General features: G+C 52.8%; 1 protein-coding gene across 4 annotated transcripts in view; it reads left to right on the forward strand.

The window, feature by feature from the left end:
- Window positions 1-10,323: 10,323 nt before the first annotated feature.
- Window positions 10,324-22,002, forward strand: part of LOC147706651 (nectin-2-like) — a 205,591-nt gene continuing 193,912 nt past the window's right edge. The window contains exon 1 of one of the 4 annotated variants that reach the window (XM_086933151.1): window positions 10,324-10,864. In XM_086933151.1, coding sequence (XP_086789277.1) covers window positions 10,810-10,864 — 55 coding nt within the window. In that variant the 5' untranslated portion in view covers window positions 10,324-10,809. The remainder of the gene's footprint in view (window positions 10,865-22,002) is intronic. The other 3 variants (XR_015297682.1, XM_086933153.1, XM_086933152.1) reach the window with 3 other exon arrangements.

The raw sequence follows: 22,002 nt of genomic DNA on the forward strand, positions 1-22,002 counted from the left end.
GATTTCGGCAGCTTCCCGGATGGCAGAGTCACCCTAGCCCTATTTGACAGCTACTCAAAGTACCCTGTCGTGGAGGTGGTCAACTCGACGGCCGTCTCCCATGTTAGCCCAGTGCTGAAGAAGATATTCGCAATGTTTGGGTGTCCGGAAGAACTCAGGAGTGACAACGGACCCCTGTTCCGAGGGTACGAATTCTAGGAATTCCTCTAACGACATGGTGTCCGGCACAGACGCATCACCCCACAATGGCCCCAAACAAACAGCAAAATCGAATGCTTTATGGGAACTTTCAATAAAGCTCTTCGCATTGCCATAGCAGAGCACGCTGACCCAGAACAGCACCTACAGAAATTCCTGCGAGATTACTGAGGCACCCTTCAGAGCTCCTCGCGACAGGCACCATGGGTGCTAATGTTTAACGGGACTCGCTGATATGGCCTCCCCACTGAACCGGGGTGGACACCCCCTCCATTTGACGAAGAAGGCGCCCTCAGGAGTAGGGAGATCGTAACCTCACGGCCAGCCAGGCCAGGAGGGCTAAGCCTCATCAGCTGCACCGGGGAGACACCGTTATCATGAAGGACTGGAGGCCCGGAGGGAAATTCCGGACTCAGTACGAACAGGGGTACTAGACTGTGACCGACGTGAAGGGAACCATGGTAACGGTCAGCAAGGAAGTGGAATCTGTGACCCGCAACATCTCCTGGTACAAAAGGGTGGTCGAACTTGGTCAATGTACTGAAGCCACTAGCGACTCTGGAGAACCGAGGGCCCGGCAAGTGCGGTCCGGAGAAGTGGAGGGCCACAACTCAGGGCCTACTTCCCCACCAGGAACTCAGGAAGCAGCACAAGAGCCCCCAGAGACACTACCCCCACTCAGCGAACCAACTACTGAGCCCAAGCCCAAATGTGGCCAGTCCAGGTACGCTCTGAGAGGCAACTCCCAACCGAGCAGCACTCGCCTGAAGGACTTTGCCTGCCAAGTAAGTGATTTGTGAGACACTGGGGAGCCAGTCAAGAGCCGAGTTGGGATGGGTTGTGACGAATGGGCGCACCAGTTGTTGTTGCTGGCGTAGGACCCCCGCGCTCGCGTGGGAAGGCGGAATGCGTAGATAAATCCTTCTACAAAATCCACTGTTTGCAGCATCTCTGTGTCCTGCTGGGGGCCTTACCTTCGTTCTGCCCACTCATGTGTTTGCTGGTGACCTTGCCGTAGGTCTTCCCCTGCCGCCGCAGCTCTCCAGCATCAGAGCGCCAACGCACGCTCCGCGCCTGGAGGCGCATAAAATCGCCATCACCTCACCGCATCGCGGGAGCGTCCCGGGAGAAGCCCGGGCAAAGGGCTGGCCGTCTGTTGCCGTCTGGGGCCGAAGGAGGTCGGGCAGGGCCACCGCCCTTGGTCTTCCCATCAGTTCGTTGTACCAGGAATATTGTGTCTATACATCTGATTGTAAGTAATTTGTAGATAAGTACTCCTGCAGTTGATAGAGATAAATATGGGTAAACATACTCCTATGTCAAACCGTTCCTCATCGAGAAGAAAAGCACAAACAACAATCCCACTTCCAAGCCTGACTGCAATAGACAGGATGTTTCAGAAGACCATAGGGGTTGTCGTCAATGCAATAGAGAGCACTGAGAGGCGTCTTTCACTACCGCCAAGTATGTGCCTACCTACTCAATCTACACAAGATAAAAATATACATGTAAACACCTCCATAACTACGACGTATTCTCAGGACTCTATCCTAATGGACTCATATGCGGACTTTCGGGGAAAAGATCTGGACTGTGCCACTATACCACATCAAAGCCCTCCTATTGATTTTGTATGTCGGGAAAGTAGGCTGTCATTAACACCTAATATGCGGCTAAACGAGAAATCCCCTGTCCTAATTAATGTGTCAGATGATGTAGAGGAGACAGATAACTGCATTATTAATAATACCAACTTAGCAGATAGTACAGTTAACGTGATTCCCCTACAAAGCTTAAAAGGGAAAGGTCCCAAAGGTAAACTGGCACCTCGTAGAAAACTGCAGTTTGTTAATAAATTTAGGGGGAAATCCAAAGGCAAACAGAAGAAAATATTACCAATTGCATTGAATCACAAGGGGGACATGAGCAAACCACAGCTGAACAGTGCAGAACAACAGCACAATGAGGAGAGGTGTAGTGCCCAACAAAAAACATTACCCCTAAGCTCGATTGATTTAATGAGTCAATTTGAGCAGCTAATGCAGTCACTCATTTTGCCAATAGTGGAAAGATTAAGGGTCCTAGTAGATAAAGTAGGGAACTTAGAAAAGATGGGCTTAGCCAACTCAGATATACTGAAACACATGAACACGCGAGTTAAGCCAGTGGTTGCATCCAACTCTAATTCATCTGTAAGTACTGTTAGTGGCGCTCCAAAGGCAATTGGCAAACCAACGACACTAGCGGCAAATGGCGACAAACGCCCGCTCCCCCTACCTTACCCCTAGGGACCTAAGCACAAGCCCATAAGAATCCAGGACAAGATGGGGCAGAGAGGGGGTCTGGCATGGGACCAACAAGGAGGGAAGATACTAAGGATAAGAAGGATTAAATTTCAGATAAGACTATTAGTAGAAATGAGAAGATTCGACCATCCACGTGTCGACCTTCCCCCTCGGTCAACCCCCTGTACTGTTGTGATGGCGGGGGTGCTAGAGTTAAGAAATGAAAGAGGGGAAACGTACCTAGAACCCACGAATAAGGTAATACATTGGTTAGATAACAACAGACCCTTGCCGGGACATACACAAGCAGAGATCATGCACGTCCGAAGAGTACGCTGGATTGGTCATAGGCAAAGAGACGTCCCTGGAGACTGCATAATTGTTAACTTCAGAGACAGACGGGCTGTAAGATTTATCTGTAATTGGAATATTGAGCACGGTAACGACGGGATTCAAACTATGGACCTGACTCACTTTTACCCAATAATGAAGCCTAGGATGATTAACTTTAATCCACGGCAGCAAGGGGAGTATAGGACCGGATATAGAGATCATTTTAACTTCGACAGTCCATTATCAAACCGATATCATACCTTGGAGGGGTTAGAGGATATTGATTGACTTGCCACAGACAGTAGACCCACTAATTCCACTGCCTGCGGGTGGCCAGAGGCAGAGGAACGTGGGACTGAGATTACCACCGTAAACAATAAGAGAGGCACAGCGGAGCATTCGAGCACGGAGCAGGGCTCTGTGTGTTGCGTGGTCCACACAATGAGATACTCCAAGGGGATTTTTTGTAACATAGAAGAAAAGAAGAAAGCCCGGTCGGAAAAACAAATGAGGGATTATGGTCACTGATGAGTTGGAATATTGCAGGGTTAAGATCTAAATTGGAAAATGAAAACTGGGTTAATCAGATGAATAATGATGATGTTATTAGTCTCCAAGAGACGTGGACAATGGAACCAGTTCCTATCAATGGCTATAGAACTTATTTTTCCCCAGCTAAAGGAGGTCTGTGCGCCTTTGTTTCCAACACGTTAGTATGTGTGAATATAGAAGTATTTTTTAATAATAGGTATTATCACATTATCAGGATTACAGTTGACAAAGTGACGGTTTTTTGTTTTGGTAAATTTTTATAACAATGCCCAAGGAGAGGACATGGATTATGTGTTTAAAACACTAGGAAATAACATTAAATCTGCGATGGATCGGAGATTCAAGGAGGCCTGTGTTATAGGGGTCGGAGATTTTAATTGTTCCGTATGTATGAAAGGAGAGAGAGGGACATGTGGAGTAAAACTTGGAAAAAATACTAGTTTTAGCCACTTTGAATACTCCAAGTGTGGGGATTATTTAAATGAAGTCCGATGTGTGTTTTGCAAATAGGCTGGTTAGTCCTGAGGTCCCTTTTCTTCCTACTTTTAATGGACGAGGGGCTAAAACAACCACTGATTACATTACCATGACCGCTAGACATGGGGGTATGATACGGGATTTTGCTATCCTTGATACTACACTTAGTGACCACTTTCCTCTTAGCTTAACTGTAAGGCGGAGACTTAAGGAACCTTGTGGTAAGGTCAAGTCTAAAGCAGTAGTTCACAATATCTCCATGGTCCGTAAAAATGGCTTTACCCTAAAATGGACTAAAATCGCCCCAGAAGATTTTTTTCAAAAACTAATAGTGAGCACGTTGCCACAATTTTATGCATGTACAGATGGAAATACCACTGATCCCGACCTAATTAAGAACTTCCTGATGATTGTTGTGCAAATCAGGAAGCTATTATGGGTTGAAACCAAAGGTGGAAATAAGGCGCAGAAGGGGTGGTTTGACCCAGCATGTACAAAGCCATATTCGAATTTAAAGCAAGCCTTACATGCCACAGTAAAGGACACTGATCTAATCAGAGACTGTAGGAATACTTATAAGCAAACACTTAAAAGTAGAAAGAATGCCCTGCAGAAAGAGGCATGGGATGCCCTGCGTGCGGCCTCAATGAGGAAAGAAAGTTGTTAACGCCCCTTTCCTGAACCAAAATAACACAGATCCACTAGAAGTGGCAATACCGGAGAGAGAGTGGGTTGAACTCTTCGCAAGGTTGTACTCTAATGAAGATGCAAGAGGGATGTTGTAACTGACAACGCCAGGACGGGAGTTTGTAGTTACCCTTGTAGTGTTTTAGCCCCTGAGATTAGTGTCGTAGAGGTATATGAATGTATTGATGCATGCTTGGGAGGAAAAGCACCGGGCCCCGATGGGGTCCCGGATGGTTGATCTATATAAAAATAACAGGGAATTGTGGGCCCCAATACATGCACGCCTTTTCAATGCCACCCTACATACGGGCTTACTCCCCTCGTGGTGCCAATCTCTGATAATACCCATATTTAAAAAGGGCACCCGAGATAGCTGTGAGTGTTATCGTCCAATATCACTCCTGGACTCCACTGTCAAGATTCTTGGAAGAGTCATTTTAAACAGACTCCAAAGATGGGCGGATGAAAATAAAATAAGAAGCGATTTACAGTACGGCTTCTGGAAAGGGCTTGGAACAATTGAACAATGCTTGAATTTGCACATTTTAACTGAAAAATATACCAAAGCCAAGGAGGGTCGAATGTTTTTAACCTTTGTAGATCTCACCTCTTCATTCGACTGTGTCTCGCATAGTAAACTCTGGCTGGTTATGGGTAAGGTGGGGGTAGACCCTTCTATTATAAACCTCCTTCGAGAACTCTATGCAGGAGCATCCGCCAAAGTTAGATTTGGGAAAAACGGTGAATGTACCGAATCTTTCGGAATCAGAAGGGGCGTATGCCAAGGCTGCGTCCTGGCTCCCTTCCTTTTCACACTCTACATCAATGATGTGGAGAATACACTATTGACGGAGTGCAGGGACATGCCAATGTTGGGGGAAAGACCAATCCCAACTCTGCTGTACGCCGATGACGCGGTCCTGGTGGCCAGAACACCGCAGGCCATGCAAAGACTGGTCGCCTCCTTTTCTGATTTCATGACAAGGCTAGATCTTAGAATTAACTGTGCTAAGACAGTTACCATGTATTGTGGATCGTGTTCACATGAAAAGAGAAAGCCAGTTTATATTGGTTCTACCCCAGTTGATGTTACTCAAACGTTTTGTTATTTAGGAGTTTTAATTGATCGCACGGGACTATGGAACACCACAATTAATATTAGGAAATTATTGTACTGCAAATCAATTATGGCTTTAAAGAATTTTAGCCGTAAAATAGGGAGGAAACCAATCAAGGAAATGTTAACTGTATTTAAAGCTACTTGTGCAGCGATTGTAACATATGGCGCAGGTTTGTGGGGACACGCCAATGTGAGATCTCTGCCGCTGGTTGAAAATCTTTTTATGAAATGTCTATTAGCCGTCCCGCAGAGCGTTTCTACATATGTCTGTCATGTGGAACTTGGGGAGTCTTACCTGGAAGACACCGTAAGGACGGCCCCAGTCCTGCTATGGCATAGAATATGGACAGTTGACGAATGCGGGTTGAACCGCTTGATTATGAATAATGCGGTCGGGCTAGAGAAATGTGGTAAAATAAGATGGCTGTGTTATGTGAGGAAATTCCTGATGGATTGGGCATGGGGGATTATTTCTCAGATCCATCTTCTCTATGTAATATCTCTAGAAAGCTTTTAAAAGAAAAATGTATGACCTTCCTGCATGAAAATAGAACTATGACCGAAAGGAAAAAAATAACGGTAGTAGCCCACGAGCAAATTGTGTTTTCTAGGAACATACAGCCATATTTGAACCTACCAATGAGTGACCATGAAAGGTTTTTATTAATTCGTTTTAGATTGAATCTGTTGTCTCGGTTACTCAGTTTTCCAGTTATGAATGATTGGTTGAAAAGTTTGATTAAATGTCCCTGTGATGAATTGTCAGTTCCATCCGATATACATATACTTTTCTTTTGCAAATTTTATACTGTACCTAAACGTAGGTGGGTTGTTCCATTACTGAAGACCATGGGAATCAATCGTTGCCGTCCTGCTTTTTTAGCTGTAAGAAGCTCGATAGTATTTTAACTGTAGTATTTATTTCTGTAGTATTTATTTCTGTAGTATTTATTTCTGTAGTATTTATTTCTTCATTTCTTAAAAATGTTTTCAAATCACGAAAATCAATTGTAATCTGAATTATGTGGAACTATTTTTGGTGTATTGTAAGAACTTTATTAACTGTGATTGTTTAAATGTACTTTTATGGTTATTTTGTTTTAATAACCGAATAAAGTTTCGACTGACTGCGTAGATAAAAACCGCGAAAGGCAGTCCGCGCCCGAATAGCTATACTGTGTTCGTGTGTAGTTATTGCAGCGCGCTCGCTGCGGTTCAGTCCCGCATCACAGGACGTAACACAGGGACTTACAGCACTGCCTCGGGGGCTGGGCCCACCGGGGAAGTGCGGGATGAAAGGCCAGGCCGGCCCTGCATAGTTTGCGTTTCCTCGGTAGAAGGGTCATTCAATCTGCTGCATAAATGGGCGTTTCATTGCCAGATACTACCTGTGGCCCAGGCAGGGGTGTAACCGACCCACCCCCCCACCCTGTACCGCAGATACCCCATATTTATTTTTAGGTCTCGCCTGTCGATGCGCATGCGCATCGAGCTTGCGAGACTATGGGGGCTTAAACACTCTTAACTAACTTGCAAGGAATCGTGGCGATTCCTTGCAGTGCCCGTGAAATTCAAGCTCAATGCACATGCGCATTGAGCTTGAAAGCTCGTGCACATGCCCCCAGCCGCCTGCCTTGCATGGATTTTCCCTCAGGCGCACTCCTCCCACACCCCCGCTCCGCCCCCTCCCCTGCCTGCCGTGTCGCATTTCGTCACTTCCCTCAGCCGCACTCCAGGCCCCTGCTCTCCTCCCCCCTCCTCCTCCTACTCTCCTCCCCACTCTCTCTCTCACAGCCTCCACCACGCTGTAAATAATTCTTTAGAAAGCTTCCTTTTAATTTGCGGGTCTTGCTTTATCTCCCCCAGCTCCGCCCCCTCACTTCTTGGTTGCACGGTAACTTCAAAAGAACTGGCACTTTATCCAACGCGTGTTACAGTGTCTACAGCGTGCCGCTTCACCGAGCAAACAGGCAGTACAATTAGTGAAAGGTCACACCTAGCATCTGTCGAGGGTTCACGCCGGGCGCCTTCCACGCTGTAAATAATTCTTTAGAAAGCTTCCTTTTATTTGCGGGTCTTGCTTTATCTCCCCCAGCTCTGCCCCCTCACTTCTTGGTTGCACGACCGCTAGGCCGTGCCTCCCCTACTCTCCTCCCCCCTCCTCCTCCTACTCTCCTCCCCACTCTCTCTCTCCCAGCACAACCTTGCCGCAACTTTAAGTATGTGAGACAGCATAAACAACCAGAGAGGGTGCAGACTCTTTGCCCAGCAGATGAGATGTTAACTACAGAAAGTGAGAAGTCATCAGTTTTAAAATGTCAACACACCAAGAGCCTATTTACTGTTTTTTTAAAGTCTATATTTACAGACCCTCAAATCTTACTACATAGCGGCCTGCATTTTTTGAGGCAACTGTCAGTGCTCACAAAGTTCCCTACCAAGATTATGTGGGTGCAAACAGCCCACCTGGGCCCATATTGCCCCCCTCATGCTGCACAATGAAATCCATTAACTTCAAAAGAACTGGCACTTTATCCAACGTGTGTTACAGTGTCTAGAGCGTGCCGCTTCACCGAGCAAACAGGCAGTACAATTAGTGAAACGTCACACCTAGCATCTGTCGAGGGTTCACGCCGGGCGCCTTCCACGCTGTAAATAATTCTTTAGAAAGCTTCCTTTTAATTTGCGGGTCTTGCTTTATCGGAAACGGAGGAGCTGTCGCAAACTGAATACTTTGCTTTCTGTGCGCAAGTTAATCGTGTAAAAAGGGTTGTTCTTTGTTAAATCCACCTTTATGTTTAAGCTGATCGAATTTCTTAGAGGTGAAAGTAATCTGGATACGCTAAGTCTAGAAGTCATGATTACAAGGCTATCTGTGTGCCACTTATGGGGGCGCCTTGTCACTGCCAGGTTGGAGCCTGTACCACGGCCTTGCAGCTGGCAGCCTTATCACAACTCCCGGAGGCAGTAGCATCTCTACCACAGCGTTCACCTCCCACCCCCGCTACTGTCACATAACATCCACCACCCCATCCACCACCACCACCACTGCATCCACCACCACCACATCCACCACCACATCCACCATCACCACCACATCCACCACCACATCCACCACCACATCCACCACCACACCCACCACCACCACCACATCCACCACCACATCCACCACCACACCCACCACCACCACCACATCCACCACCACATCCAACACATCCACCACCACACCCACCACCACTACATCCACCACCACCCCATCCACCACCACCACCGCATCCACCATCACCACATCCACCACCACATCCACCACCACCACATCCACCATCAACTCCAAATCCACCTCCACATGCACCACCATATCCACCACCACATCCACCATCACATCCACTGCCACATCCACCGCCACATCCACAGCCACATCCACCGCCACCAGATCCACCACACCCACCACCACTACATCCACCACCCCATCCACCACCACCACCACCGCATCCACCACCACCACTACATCCACCACCCCATCCACCACCACCACCGTATCCACCACCACCACCGCATCCACCATCACCACATCCACCACCACATCCACCACCACCACATCCACCATCAACTCCAAATCCACCTCCACATCCACCACCACATCCACCATCACATCCACTGCCACATCCACCGCCACATCCACAGCCACATCCACCGCCACATCCACCGTCACCAGATCCACCACACCCACCACCATTACATCCATCACCACACCCACCACCACTACATCCATCACCCCATCCACCACCACCACCACCGCATCCACCACCACCACATCCACCACCACATCCACCACCACCACATCCACCATCACCACCACATCCACCGCCACATCCACCGCCACCAGATCCACCACACCCACCACCACTACATCCATCACCACACCCACCACCACTACATCCATCACCCCATCCACCACCACCACCACCGCATCCACCACCACCACATCCACCACCACATCCACCACCACATCCACCACCACATCCACCGCCACATCCACCACCACATCCACCACCACATCCACAAAAATAAAAGCCATTGTTATTTGTAATATCAATACATCTAAGTCACGTAAATACAACACACATTGCATTACAAATGCTATAGGTGTCACATTTGCGAAAGTTAAAACTATTGGCATTGTAAATAACAAAGCTATTAATTTTGCTATTTTCAAAACCAACACATAAATAAAAAAGTGTCATTTACAATAACAATCGCTCAAACTTTCCTAATGCGAGACCTATTGCATTTCCAATGCTTGTTGTTCATTTATTTATTGAACTGTGGGGGGGGGGGGGTTCAGCTCAAATCCTGTGAGTATCGGTGAGGTATGGGAGTCTCAGGGGCCCCGCGTCACGTGCTGCAGGGGGCCCCAACATTTCACATTAAGCTTCTGAGCCCTGCAGTGCCAGGCCACGGAGGCCCGTGCACAAGCGCTGCAGCGTCCCAGGGAGCGGAAGGAAGCGCTATGAATGCTGCCGCGCTGTGCAAGCGCTGTGCGATGGGTGAGGTGAGGGCAGGGCTGAGGCAGGAGGGAGGGACACTGAGGGAGCAGGGAGAGGCGGGGGAGGAGGGGCGAGGGGAGGGCCTGGAGCAGGGGGTGGGGGCTGGGATGTGGGGAGGAGCACAGGGTGCGTCACTCTCAGGGACAGCCGAGGAGGGAAGCTCCAGACTGGAGGGGGAGAGAGCAGGGCAGGCACCGAGGAGGAAGAGACGCACCGAGGGCCCGAGAGAGGCACCAGGGGCCCGAAGAGACCTGAAGGAGAGAGACCCTCACAAGGAGAGGGCGACAGACTCCCCGGGAAAGGGTGGAAGAGACGCTCCAAGGGCCTGGACGAGAGAGAGCGACACCTCGGAGGCCTTGAAGAGAGCAGAGGGAGAGACACTCCAAGGAGAGAGAGAGAGAGAGAGGCCTGAGAGAGTCTCCCTGGCGAAGGGCGAGAGACGCTCCAAGGACCTTAGGAGACCAGAGGGAAAGAGACCTCCAGGGTCTGGACGAGAGACACTCCCAAGGAGAGCGAGAGAGGGCCTGAGGAGACCAGAGGGCGAGACCCTCAGGCGCCCAGCAGAGACCTCCAGGGAGAGGGAGGCCGAGAGGGACCCCGGGCCCCCAGCATGGGCCCCCGGGCGGCGCTGCTGCTCCTGCCGCTGCTGCTGCTGTGCGGCCACGGTGAGTCCCCCCAAAAGATACCACCCCCCCCCGCCGACCTCCTAACCGCCCCCCCCGTGCCTCGGGGCAGCTGCACCCCTCAATCGAGGCACCGCTGCCCCCCCTCGAACCCCAGCCCCGCGCTTCCCGCTCAAATTAACAGCCCCCCCTTGCTCTCACCCCAGCCCCCCCCTTGCTCTTACCCCAGCCCCCCCTTGCTCTTACCGCAGCCCCCCCCCCCTTGCTCTCACCCCAGCCTCCCCATGCTCCCACCCCAGCCCCTTCTCTTCCGGTCTACCCCCCCCCCCCCCCCCCCCCGGAGGAGGTCACCCTCGGCTCCTACCTGCCGGGCCCAGGTGTGTCTCCTCGATGACGACTTTGTGGCCTCCACTGCCAAACCCTCCGAGCTGCACCCGGGGCGAGGGCGGACACCCTGGGGTGCGCCCCGGGAGGGGGGGGGGGGGTAAGGTGTACTTGTTTCAAGCTCAGGTATCAGCTGAATTGTAGCTACAAAAGTTGCGTGAGGAGCCTGGCCGCTGCGCCACACCTCTCCACCTAAAGTGTGTTGTGTGCGTGAGGGGGTGTATACCTGCAAACCAGTTACTACAGCGGGGTGGCCAGGGCTCCTTAGGGTAATGTTACTACAGCGGGGTGTCCAGGGCTCCTTAGGGGTAATGTTACTACAGCGGGGTGGCCAGGGTTCCTTAGGGTAATGTTACTACAGCGGGGTGGCCAGGGCTCCTTAGGGCTAATGTTACTACAGCGGGGTGTCCAGGAATGTTACTACAGCGGGGTGTCCAGGGTTCCTTAGAATGTTACTACAGCGGGGTGTCCAGGGCTCCTTAGGGTTAATGTTACTACAGCGGGGTGGCCAGGGCTCCTTAATGTTACTACAGCGGGGTGGCCAGGGCTCCTTAGGGGTAATGTTACTACAGCGGGGTGTCCAGGGCTCCTTTAGGGGTAATGTTACTACAGTGGGGTGTCCAGGGCTACTTAGGGGGTATTGTTACTACAGCGGGGTGTCCTGGGCTCCTTAGGGGTAATGTTACTACAGTGGGGTGTCCAGGGCTACTTAGGGGGTAATGTTACTACAGCGGGGTGTCCTGGGCTCCTTAGGGGTAATGTTACTACAGTGGGGTGTCCAGGGCTCCTTAGGGGTAATGTTACTACAGCGGGGTGTCCAGGGCTCCTTAGGGGTAATGTTACTACAGTGGGGTGTCCAGGGCTACTTAGGGGGTAATGTTACTACAGCGGGGTGTCCTGGGCTCCTTGGGGGTAATGTTACTACAGCAGGGTGTCCTGGGCTCCTTAGGGGTAATGTTACTACAGCGGGGTGTCCAGGGCTCCTTAGGGTAATGTTACTACAGCGGGGTGTCCTGGGCTCCTTAGGGGTAATGTTACTACAGCGGGGTGTCCAGGGTTCCTTAGGGTAATGTTACTACAGCGGGGTGTCCTGGGCTCCTTAGGGTAATGTTACTACAGCGGGGTGTCCAGGGCTCCTTAGGGTAATGTTACTACAGCGGGGTGTCCAGGGCTCCTTAGGGGTAATGTTACTACAGCGGGGTGGCCAGGGCTCCTTAGGGTAATGTTACTACAGCGGGGTGTCCTGGGCTCCTTAGGGGTAATGTTACTACAGCGGGGTGGCCTGGGCTCCTTAGGGGTAATGTTACTACAGCGGGGTGGCCAGGGCTCCTTAGGGTAATGTTACTACAGCGGGGTGTCCAGGGCTCCTTAGGGGTAATGTAACTACAGCGGGGTGTCCAGGGCTCCTTAGGGGTAATGTTACTACAGCGGGGTGGCCAGGGCTCCTTAGGGTAATGTTACTACAGCGGGGTGTCCAGGGTTCCTTAGAATGTTACTACAGCGGGGTGTCCAGGGCTCCTTAGGGGTAATGTTACTACAGCGGGGTGTCCTGGGCTCCTTGGGGGTAATGTTACTACAGCGGGGTGGCCAGGGCTCCTTAGGGGTAATGTTACTACAGCGGGGTGTCCAGGAATGTTACTACAGCGGGGTGTCCAGGGTTCCTTAGAATGTTACTACAGCGGGGTGTCCAGGGCTCCTTAGGGTTAATGTTCCTACAGCGGGGTGGCCAGGGCTCCTTAGGGGTAATGTTACTACAGCGGGGTGTCCAGGGCTCCTTAGGGTTAATGTTACTACAGCGGGGTGGCCAGGGCTCCTTAGGGGTAATGTTACTACAGCGGGGTGGCCAGGGCTCCTTAGGGGTAATGTTACTACAGCGGGGTAGCCAGTAATGTTACTACAGCGGGGTGTCCAGGGCTCCTTAGGGTAATGTTACTACAGCGGGGTGTCCAGGGCTCCTTAGGGTAATGTTACTACAGCGGGGTGTCCTTGGCTCCTTAGGGGTAATGTTACTACAGCGGGGTGTCCAGGGTTCCTTAGGGTAATGTTACTACAGCGGGGTGTCCTGGGCTCCTTGGGGGTAATGTTACTACAGCGGGTGTCCTGGGCTCCTATGGGGTAATGTTACTACAGCGGGGTGTCAAGGGCTCCTTGGGGGTAATGTTACTACAGCGGGGTTTCCTGGGCTCCTTAGGGGTAATGTTACTACAGCGGGGTGTCCAGGGCTCCTTAGGGGTAATATTACTACAGCGGGGTGTCCTGGGCTCCTTAGGGTAATGTTACTACAGCGGGGTGTCCTGGGCTCCTTAGGGTAATGTTACTACAGCGGGGTGTCCTGGGCTCCTTAGGGGTAATGTAACTACAGCGGGGTGGCCAGGGCTCCTTAGGGTAATGTTACTACAGCGGGGTGGCCAGGGCTCCTTAGGGTAATGTTACTACAGCGGGGTGTCCAGGGCTCCTTAGGGGTAATGTTACTACAGCGGGGTGTCCAGGGCTCCTTAGGGGTAATGTTACTACAGCGGGGTGTCCAGGGCTCCTTAGGGGTAATGTTACTACAGCGGGGTGGCCAGGGCTCCTTAGGGTAATGTTACTACAGCGGGGTGTCCAGGGTTCCTTAGAATGTTACTACAGCGGGGTGGCCAGGGCTCCTTAGGGGTAATGTTACTACAGCGGGGTGTCCTGGGCTCCTTAGGGGTAATGTTACTACAGCGGGGTGGCCAGGGCTCCTTAGGGGTAATGTTACTACAGCGGGGTGGCCAGGGCTCCTTAGGGGTAATGTTACTACAGCGGGGTGGCCAGGGCTCCTTAGGGGTAATGTTACTACAGCGGGGTGGCCAGGGCTCCTTAGGGCTAATGTTACTACAGCGGGGTGTCCAGGAATGTTACTACAGCGGGGTGTCCAGGGTTCCTTAGAATGTTACTACAGCGGGGTGTCCAGGGCTCCTTAGGGTTAATGTTACTACAGCGGGGTGGCCAGGGCTCCTTAATGTTACTACAGCGGGGTGGCCAGGGCTCCTTAGGGGTAATGTTACTACAGCGGGGTGTCTGGGCTCCTTAGGGTAATGTTACTACAGCGGGGTGTCCTGGGCTCCCTTAGGTATAATTATCTATGGTGGTCAGTGTTGTCGGCCCAGCAGGGATGAAGGTGGGGTCGGTGCGATTGTGATAATGTTCTTAGTAAGACTGTCGGGTAAAGGAGCGCCCCCTATAGGGAGGGCGTGGGAAGCGGCTGTGGGGTGAAAGGGGCTGTTTTCAATTCTTTAAACTCACCCGCACTTTGGAATCCTGTTTGGGGCAGAATGAACTGTGTTTCTATTGGTCAACTTTTTACTGTTTTTAGTAGATTTGAAACGTTTGTGGGCCTTTGGGCTGGGGGTTGTGTGGGGTCTGGGCTGGGAACATCGTAATGTTGAAATTGTATAATGTACAAGTGGTCGTGCTGGACCCCGCCGTGCATGGTTTGAGGTTACTAATAGTGTCTGCTTTTTTTTTATTAAAGAAATAGAAATGTCTGTAATCTTTCTATAACCGTATCTTTCTTGGAATGGAGTTTGCGGAGTCTGAAGGTGGGTGGGTGGGGGCTGTTAGGAATGTTCCTGTGATGGGCTGGGTGGGGCCTGCGCGGTATTTCCTGTTTTTCACCTTTAGGGGGAGGGGGGGCGGTGTTGTCATGGCGCTCGCCAAGCTCAAGGATGTTATTGAGGGTCCCGGCCTCTCCTCTTTTCTTCTCATGCCCCCCCCCCCCCCCCCTCCCCCCCGGGGTGCGTTGTGCGCTCTGCATTTCTCCCCGCTCTGCTCTTGTACAAACAGTTGCGCTTTATTGTTTTACTGAATTTACAGGGGTCGCTGGCGCTGGTTGCACACGTCACTCCTTTCAACATTTCTGAGGAGCGAGCCCCCGAGGCCGGGGGGGGGGGGGTGAGGGGGCTGGTCGGCAGGCCAGGAAGGGTATGGGGACGGTGGACAGCTCACTGCCCCATGACCCTGGGGGGGGCTCGGTTTGGACCTGTGCCCGACAGGGGTCACTCTAGCGGGGGGGGCGCTGGCGGTATAACTGAGGGGTCTCGGTGGATGCAGAGGGTCTGGGGTCCGCGTGAGCCAGAGAAGGGCCCTCAATGAGGGCCGTACAGCCACCCCCCCCCCCCCCCCCCCCTTTGTCAGTGACAAGGTTTGCTGTGGTGGGGGGGGGGCTGGACAGGCTATTCCTGTAGAAAGGGTGGGCAGGCCAGCTTCGATCTATTGTGTTGAGAGCTCTGGTAATGAGCCCCCCCCCCCCCTTTAGCGCTTTGACGTCACCTGCCCTCTGGGAAGTCTTGGTGCTTTGAAATAACCACTGCAGACCAACTACAGTTACATCATCAACATAATGCTCAGTGAACCCCCAAACACCCCTGATGCTTTAAGAGAACCACTGCAAACCAACTGCATCCTCCACATAACACTCAGTGAATGAACCCCCCCCCCCCCCCCCCCCCTAAAAAAAACAAAAACTGCTTGCTGCTTTAAAAGAACCCCTGCAAAGCCACTACACCATCAACATAAAGCTCGGTGAACTCGCTTTAGAAGAACCGCTGGAAACAAAACCCGTCAACATAACACTCGGTGATGCCCGGAAACCACCTGCTGCTTTAAGCACCCCCTGCAAAGCAACAACCCATCCACATAACACTCGGTGATGGCCGCCTGCTGCATGGGGAACCACCACAAAATACTGCAGTCCAGCATAAAGTCAGTGATTGTCTTCACCACTGATACTGTCCCGTTCCCTTCCCAGGAGTATTTTCTGTCCTTTGATGTTTTTCCTGTGTTGAAAGCCGAGCCATCCAAGGCCATTATTAGGAAATAGTCTGCTCCATTAAACAACTTTTGTGTCGCTCATGTCTTCTTCAGCAGCAACATTGTCTGCTGAACCAATGCCTAGCTCCCAGACACCGGCACTAGGGACAAGGAGCTAGCTGTGGACAAACAAAATAATAAAATAGTTTAATAGATGATTTTACTGTGTAGTGGCTGTAGGGCAGGGTTCATAAAGGCAGTCTGAGACAAGTCTAACTTTACGGCTTTTGGTATTCACAGACGTCATTTACGGGTCGTATCTTTACGTCTGCACCCCCCCCCCCCCCCCCTTACTCTCCGCACCGGGACCACAGCCTTTTGTACAAAAAAGAACATTGGGAACGTTTAATAAAATCAGTTTGTGCAGAGAAAACTGCGTGGCCCTACACTACATCACATCCCAGAAAAGTTTACTCCTTTGCATCATGGTACATGCAGTCTGTGATCTGTGCTCCCCTCGGTGTTTCCGTGATTTGCTCTCCCCTCGGTGTTGACCATTGCGCAAGTTGAAAAATTTAGATAAGATCCATCAGATTTTATTGTTACCAGTTTGTATTATTTCACAAGAACAGAAATACAAGCAAATGCACCTCTTCGCCCATCCCACGCCGAATCCCAGAGTACGACAACACAGAAAGAGGGTCACCGGCAGCTCACCCCGAGGATGCAACCACACTGAGTTCAGAATAAGCCCACCACCAACCCCATATCTTGGCACGCTTGTGCGGCCACCCCCGGGCCGGTATAGGGGCACCTCCAGCTTGGAGAACCAGTCCATCGCAAGTTTGGGAGTCTTGTTTAGCGAGCAACATCCCCAAGCCCACTCTGGGACCCCAAGGTTGTTGAGTACCCCAGCAGCGCCAGTCTGAGAGAAGGTTCCACCAACTTCTCCAACACAACCTCCAAAACCCCACAGCAGATGACCCGTATTGTGCAATAATGGGACACGACCACACCACATGGTAAGTCTGCCTCCGAGCCACACAACAGTTGCACTGCGACGGAAGTCTTCTACCCGCCCTCCAGAGACGCAGCAGTGTTGGATAGGTGGCGTGCAAATAGTGACGCTGGATGAGGCGCAGTCGGGAGGATGGGCTGTGCGTGGTGGTTTGTTCTGGCTTTGCGCCTGCGGTGGGATGGCTGGGTCTGCGCCCCAGGTGGTGTGTGGTGTTGGCTTCCTCTGCGCCCCAGGTGGTGTGTGGTGTTGGCTGGGTCTGCGCCCATGGAGGTTGGCGGCCCTGTACCCTTGGCCAGTGGTGTCCCCACCTGTTCGCCTCTGCCGTGCCTCGTCCCCTGCTCTGGGCCTGTGGTGTCAGCAGTGTTTGCGCACTGGTTAGTACCTGTTTACCGACCTCCAGGCCAGGTCTTCCGTTGTTGCCGGAAGCCGCTGAAGCCACAGACGACCCTTGTCCTCCACAATAGGGGGCCTCATGCTCAGAAAGTTGATTATGGCTGAGTTCCTGGTCCGGCTCTTGTCCTGTACTGGAGGTCTGTTGTCCTGGTGGGACCCTCCCTTCAGGCTTGTGATGCGCTGGTGTCTGTGGGACTGTGGTTCACTTTGATACAGCTGTTGGTTTGTGAGAAGGATGCTTGCGGTGCTTGCACCCATGATGTACCCGGAGCGGCTTAGAGAAGCTTCACTGTTCTTCATACTCTGCCTGGTGTCTGAGGGAAGGCTGCACTGCTGCTGGTTGTGCTGCGCTGCTGCTGGTTGTGCTGCGCTGCTGCTGGTTGTGCTGCGCTGCTGCTGGTTGTGCTGCGCTGCTGCTGGTTGTGCTGCGCTGCTGCTGGTTGTGCTGCGCTGCTGCTGGTTGTGCTGCGCTGCTTCTATGTGTGCACGACTGAAGCCTGCACTGCTGCTGTCTGTGCTGCACGAGCTCTGTGTGTGCACAACTGAAGCCTGCACTGCTGCTGTCTGTGCGGCACGAGCTCTGTGTGTGCACGAGTGAAGCCGGCACTGCAGCTGTCTGTGCTGCACGAGCTCTGTGTGCGCACGAGTGAAGTCTGCACTGCTGCTGTCTGTGCTGCACGAGCTCTGTGTGTGCACGAGTGAAGTCTGCACTGCTGCTGTCTGTGCTGCACGAGCTCTGTGTGTGCACGAGTGAAGCCTGCACTGCTGCTGTCTGTGCTGCACGAGCTCTGTGTGCACGAGCGAGGCCTGCACTGCTGCTGTCTTTTTATTTATTTATTTATTTATGCATTTTTATATAGCGCGGACTTTACCCGAAGGTGTCAGAGCGCTTCACAAAAGGAACAGAAATGAAACATAATGAGAAACATTACAAAAGAACAGATTACAAAAGCATACGTTACATAAGGTAAAGTGACAATTGTGAGCAAACAAAATACATGAGGTAGTAAAAAGTGCACAGGAGGAAAAAGTGACAAGTGTGCAGGATATAAGAGAAAACAAGGTATCATTTGAGGTATAATACTGCAAAAGGTGCTAGACACTCCGGCACAAGAACAAGCGTTACGTAGGCAGAGGTGGCCCTTGTGCAAGTATCAAAGGTAAAAACATGTGAGAGGTAGCAAACCGTGTTACAAGGGCAAAGTGGTGTGTGCAGGTTACAAAAGGGCACCGAACACAAGTACATGGAAAATACTCCAAAGAGGCAGACACTCCAACCCCAGGAATACACTGGGAAGGCACTGTCTGTGCTCTTAAACCCTCTGCTTGCACGAGGCTCTCCTCCCTGCGGAGTGGAGGGGGGTGGGGGGTCATTACCATAACAAGTGGAGGGGCCTTGAGTCAGAGCTAAGTGCTGGGAACTCCTGGTTCAGAGATAAAGGGCTGGGGAGGGGCTGCCATTCCAGTGAGCCCCCCCTCTTCTTGCCTCCCCCCCTCATTCCTGTACCCACCCCCTCCCTCGTGCCAGGTACCACGGGCGCCTCCGGTTGCAGGGACTTCCCAGGATGGTACATTCCCGGCCGCCTAAAATAGCCCCCGCCCCCATCAGTGAGATGTTCCGCATCACCCAGAAAACTATTGATACATCGTGGGAGGGGGGTGGAGGAGGACTCTGGGGTGGAAACTGACACTGGGAGGGGGGCTGGGGCTGCCACTGGGACAGGGGCTGGGGTGGAAGCTGCCACTGGGACAGGGGCTGGGGTGGAGGGCTGCCACTGGGACAGGGGCTGGGGTTGAAGATGGCACGGGGACAGGGGCTGGGGTGGAGGGCTGGCACTGGGACGGGCTGAGGTGGAGAGCTGGCACGGGGACAGGGGCTTGGGTGGAGGGCCGGGACTGGGGCCGGGGTGGAAGCTGGCACTGGGACAGGGGCTGGGGTGGAGGGCTGGCACTGGGACAGGGGCTGGGGTGGAGGGCCGGGACAGAGGCTGGGGTGGAAGCTGGCACGGGGGCTGGGGTGGAGAGCTGGCACTGGGACAGGGGCTGGGGTGGAAGCTGGCACGGGGACAGGGGCTGGGGTGGAAGCTGGCACTGGTGCTGGGGTTGTGCCCGGGGGTGGCCAGTGTTAAAGCCGGTGGGTCTTCAGGGCAGTCTACGTTGGCTTTGCCAGTGTGTTTTCTGTTCCTGTCATACCTCTTAGTACCTTTCAATCCGTCTTTAGTCGGGGTGTTTCCTTCTCCGTCCCCTCACCTGAGGCCGGTCCGCCATGCAGGAAAACTGAAGACACAGGACAGGACTTGGCCCTGGGCTAGGAGGTGCTGCGCCTGGCTTTGCGGCCCTGGGCTAGGCAGTGCTGCCCCTGGGGAGGTGCTGCACCTGGCTCAGCAGCCCTGGGCTAGGCCGTGCTGCGCCCGGCTCAGCGGCCCTGGGCTAAGCTGTGCTGCGCCTGGGGCGGTGCTGCGCCTGGCTCGGCGGCTCTGGGCTAGGCAGTGCTGCACCTGGCTCGGCGGCCCTGGGCTAGGCAGTGCTGCGCCTGGCTCGGCGTCCCTGGGCCAGGCAGTGTGCCTAGATTGTCCAGCTTGTCTCTCGGCCCCCTGGCCTGTCCAGCTTTTCTCTTCCCCCCCCCCCCCCCTCTTGTTCAGCTTGTTTCTCTGGTGCCCCCCCTGGCTTGTTCGGCTTGTCTCTCATCCCCCATCTTGGCTAGGTTGTGTGTCCTCCCTCCCCCACCCCCCTCGGAGTTGTCCGGTTTGAGTGTCTCAGCCCCTCTGCCCAGATCATCCTTCTCTCTCCCATCTTGCCTTCCTCTGTTCCCCGCCATACTCCATCCTTTTTACCCCCCCCCCCTTTTACCCCTCTCAATATTCACCCCCCTCCCCCCGCTCTGCCCTCCACCCTTGCTTCTCTAAACACTCCCTGCTCCAGGTCCTGTGTCCTGCACCTTCTTTCCATCCTCCCACCCGCCTTCACATCTCTTTTGGTGTCTCTCCTTCTCCCCACCTTTCGCAGTGCCCTTCGTCAGGGGAAATCTATACACACCTTCTTGTTTCACCTGGTTGAAGGTGCAGCTCACCGACGCCGCTTGGCTACTTGTGTTCGCATCCTGGACCCGTCCCAGTCGAGGTTCCGAAGCAACCACAGTACCGAAAGTGCCTTCATTGCCGCCACCGATGACATCAGGGCCCTGCTGAACAATGGCGAGACCGCGGCCCTCATCCTCCTGGACCTGTCATCCGCCTTCGATGCGGTTTGCCACCACACACTACGCACACGACGCCGGGATCCAAGAGAAAGCACTGGGCCACCTCCTTCCTCTCCAGCAGAACAGAGCGTCTGCTTTCCCCCTCTCCCCCCTTCCGCTCCGAAGCCACTGAGCTCATCTGCGGCGTACCCCAGTACTCCTCCCTTAGCCCAACGCTGTTCAACTTCTACATGGCACCACTCGCCCACGTCGCCTGACTGCTTGACCTCAACATCATCTCCTACGCCGACGACACCCAGCTGATCCTGTCCCTCACCAAGGACTATCCCACCACCTAAACCAACCTACACGAAGGAATGAAAGCCATTGCCGTATGGGTGAAGAATAACCGACTGAAGCTAAACTCTGACAAGACGGAAGTCCTCCTCCTCGTATCCACCCCCTCGGCCTTGGACGACTCATGGTAGCCAACCGACCGCGTAGCTTAGGGTTCATCCTCGACTCCACCCTCTCAATGACAAAGCAGGTCAACTTTGTCTCGTCCTCTTGTTTCAACACCCTCCGCATGCTCCACAAGATCTACAAGTGGATCCCCACCGAACAAGAACGGTCACCCAGACCCTCGTCAGCAGCAGGCTGAACTACGGAAACACCCTCTACCCAGGAGCCTCGGACAAACTCCTGAAACGACTTCAACGCATTCAGAACGCTTCTGCACGCCTGATACTCGACATCCCTCTCCGCAGCCACATCACACCCCACCTGAGACCTGCACTGGCTGCCCGTCAACAAGAGGATCACCTTCACACACAAGACACTCCACAACACCAGACTAGCGTACCTCAACAGACGACTCACCTTCTACACCCCGGCTCCGCTCTGCTGACCAGGCCCTTGCCACAGTCCCCCGCATCCAAAGAGCGACCTCCGGCGGCAGATCGTTCTCCCAACCCACCGCCAAGACCTGGAACACCCTCCCCATCCCCCTAGGGCAGACCCAAGACCTGCTGACCTTCAGAAGACTCCTCAAGACCGTCTTTTTGAGCAGTAGCAGCATTCCCCCACCGCTCCCCCAGCGCCTTGAGACCCTCACGGGTAATTAGTACTCTTTACAAATGGTCTGATAGATTTCAGTAAAAATTCTGTTAGATAGCACATACGCACCTCTGCACCATGGTGCAAAAGTTTTGATTGTGCAAGACAACCTGTTTGGGCACTAGTGTAGGAGTAGTGAGAAGAAGGACATTTTTAGGTTTCGCCTCGCCAACAGCTGCGCAGCAGACTTTCGCGCAGAGCGAAATCTTACACTGTGTGGCTTTGTTCAACCTCTCTGTTCCATTGGCTAACTCCATAAATGGAGGCTAGACATTAGAACAGACATCTGTCCGTCATGGCCGGAGCAGATTCGTGGGT

Source organism: Lissotriton vulgaris, chromosome 7, assembly GCF_964263255.1.
Source record: "Lissotriton vulgaris chromosome 7, aLisVul1.2, whole genome shotgun sequence".
Lineage (NCBI taxonomy): Eukaryota > Metazoa > Chordata > Amphibia > Caudata > Salamandridae > Lissotriton > Lissotriton vulgaris.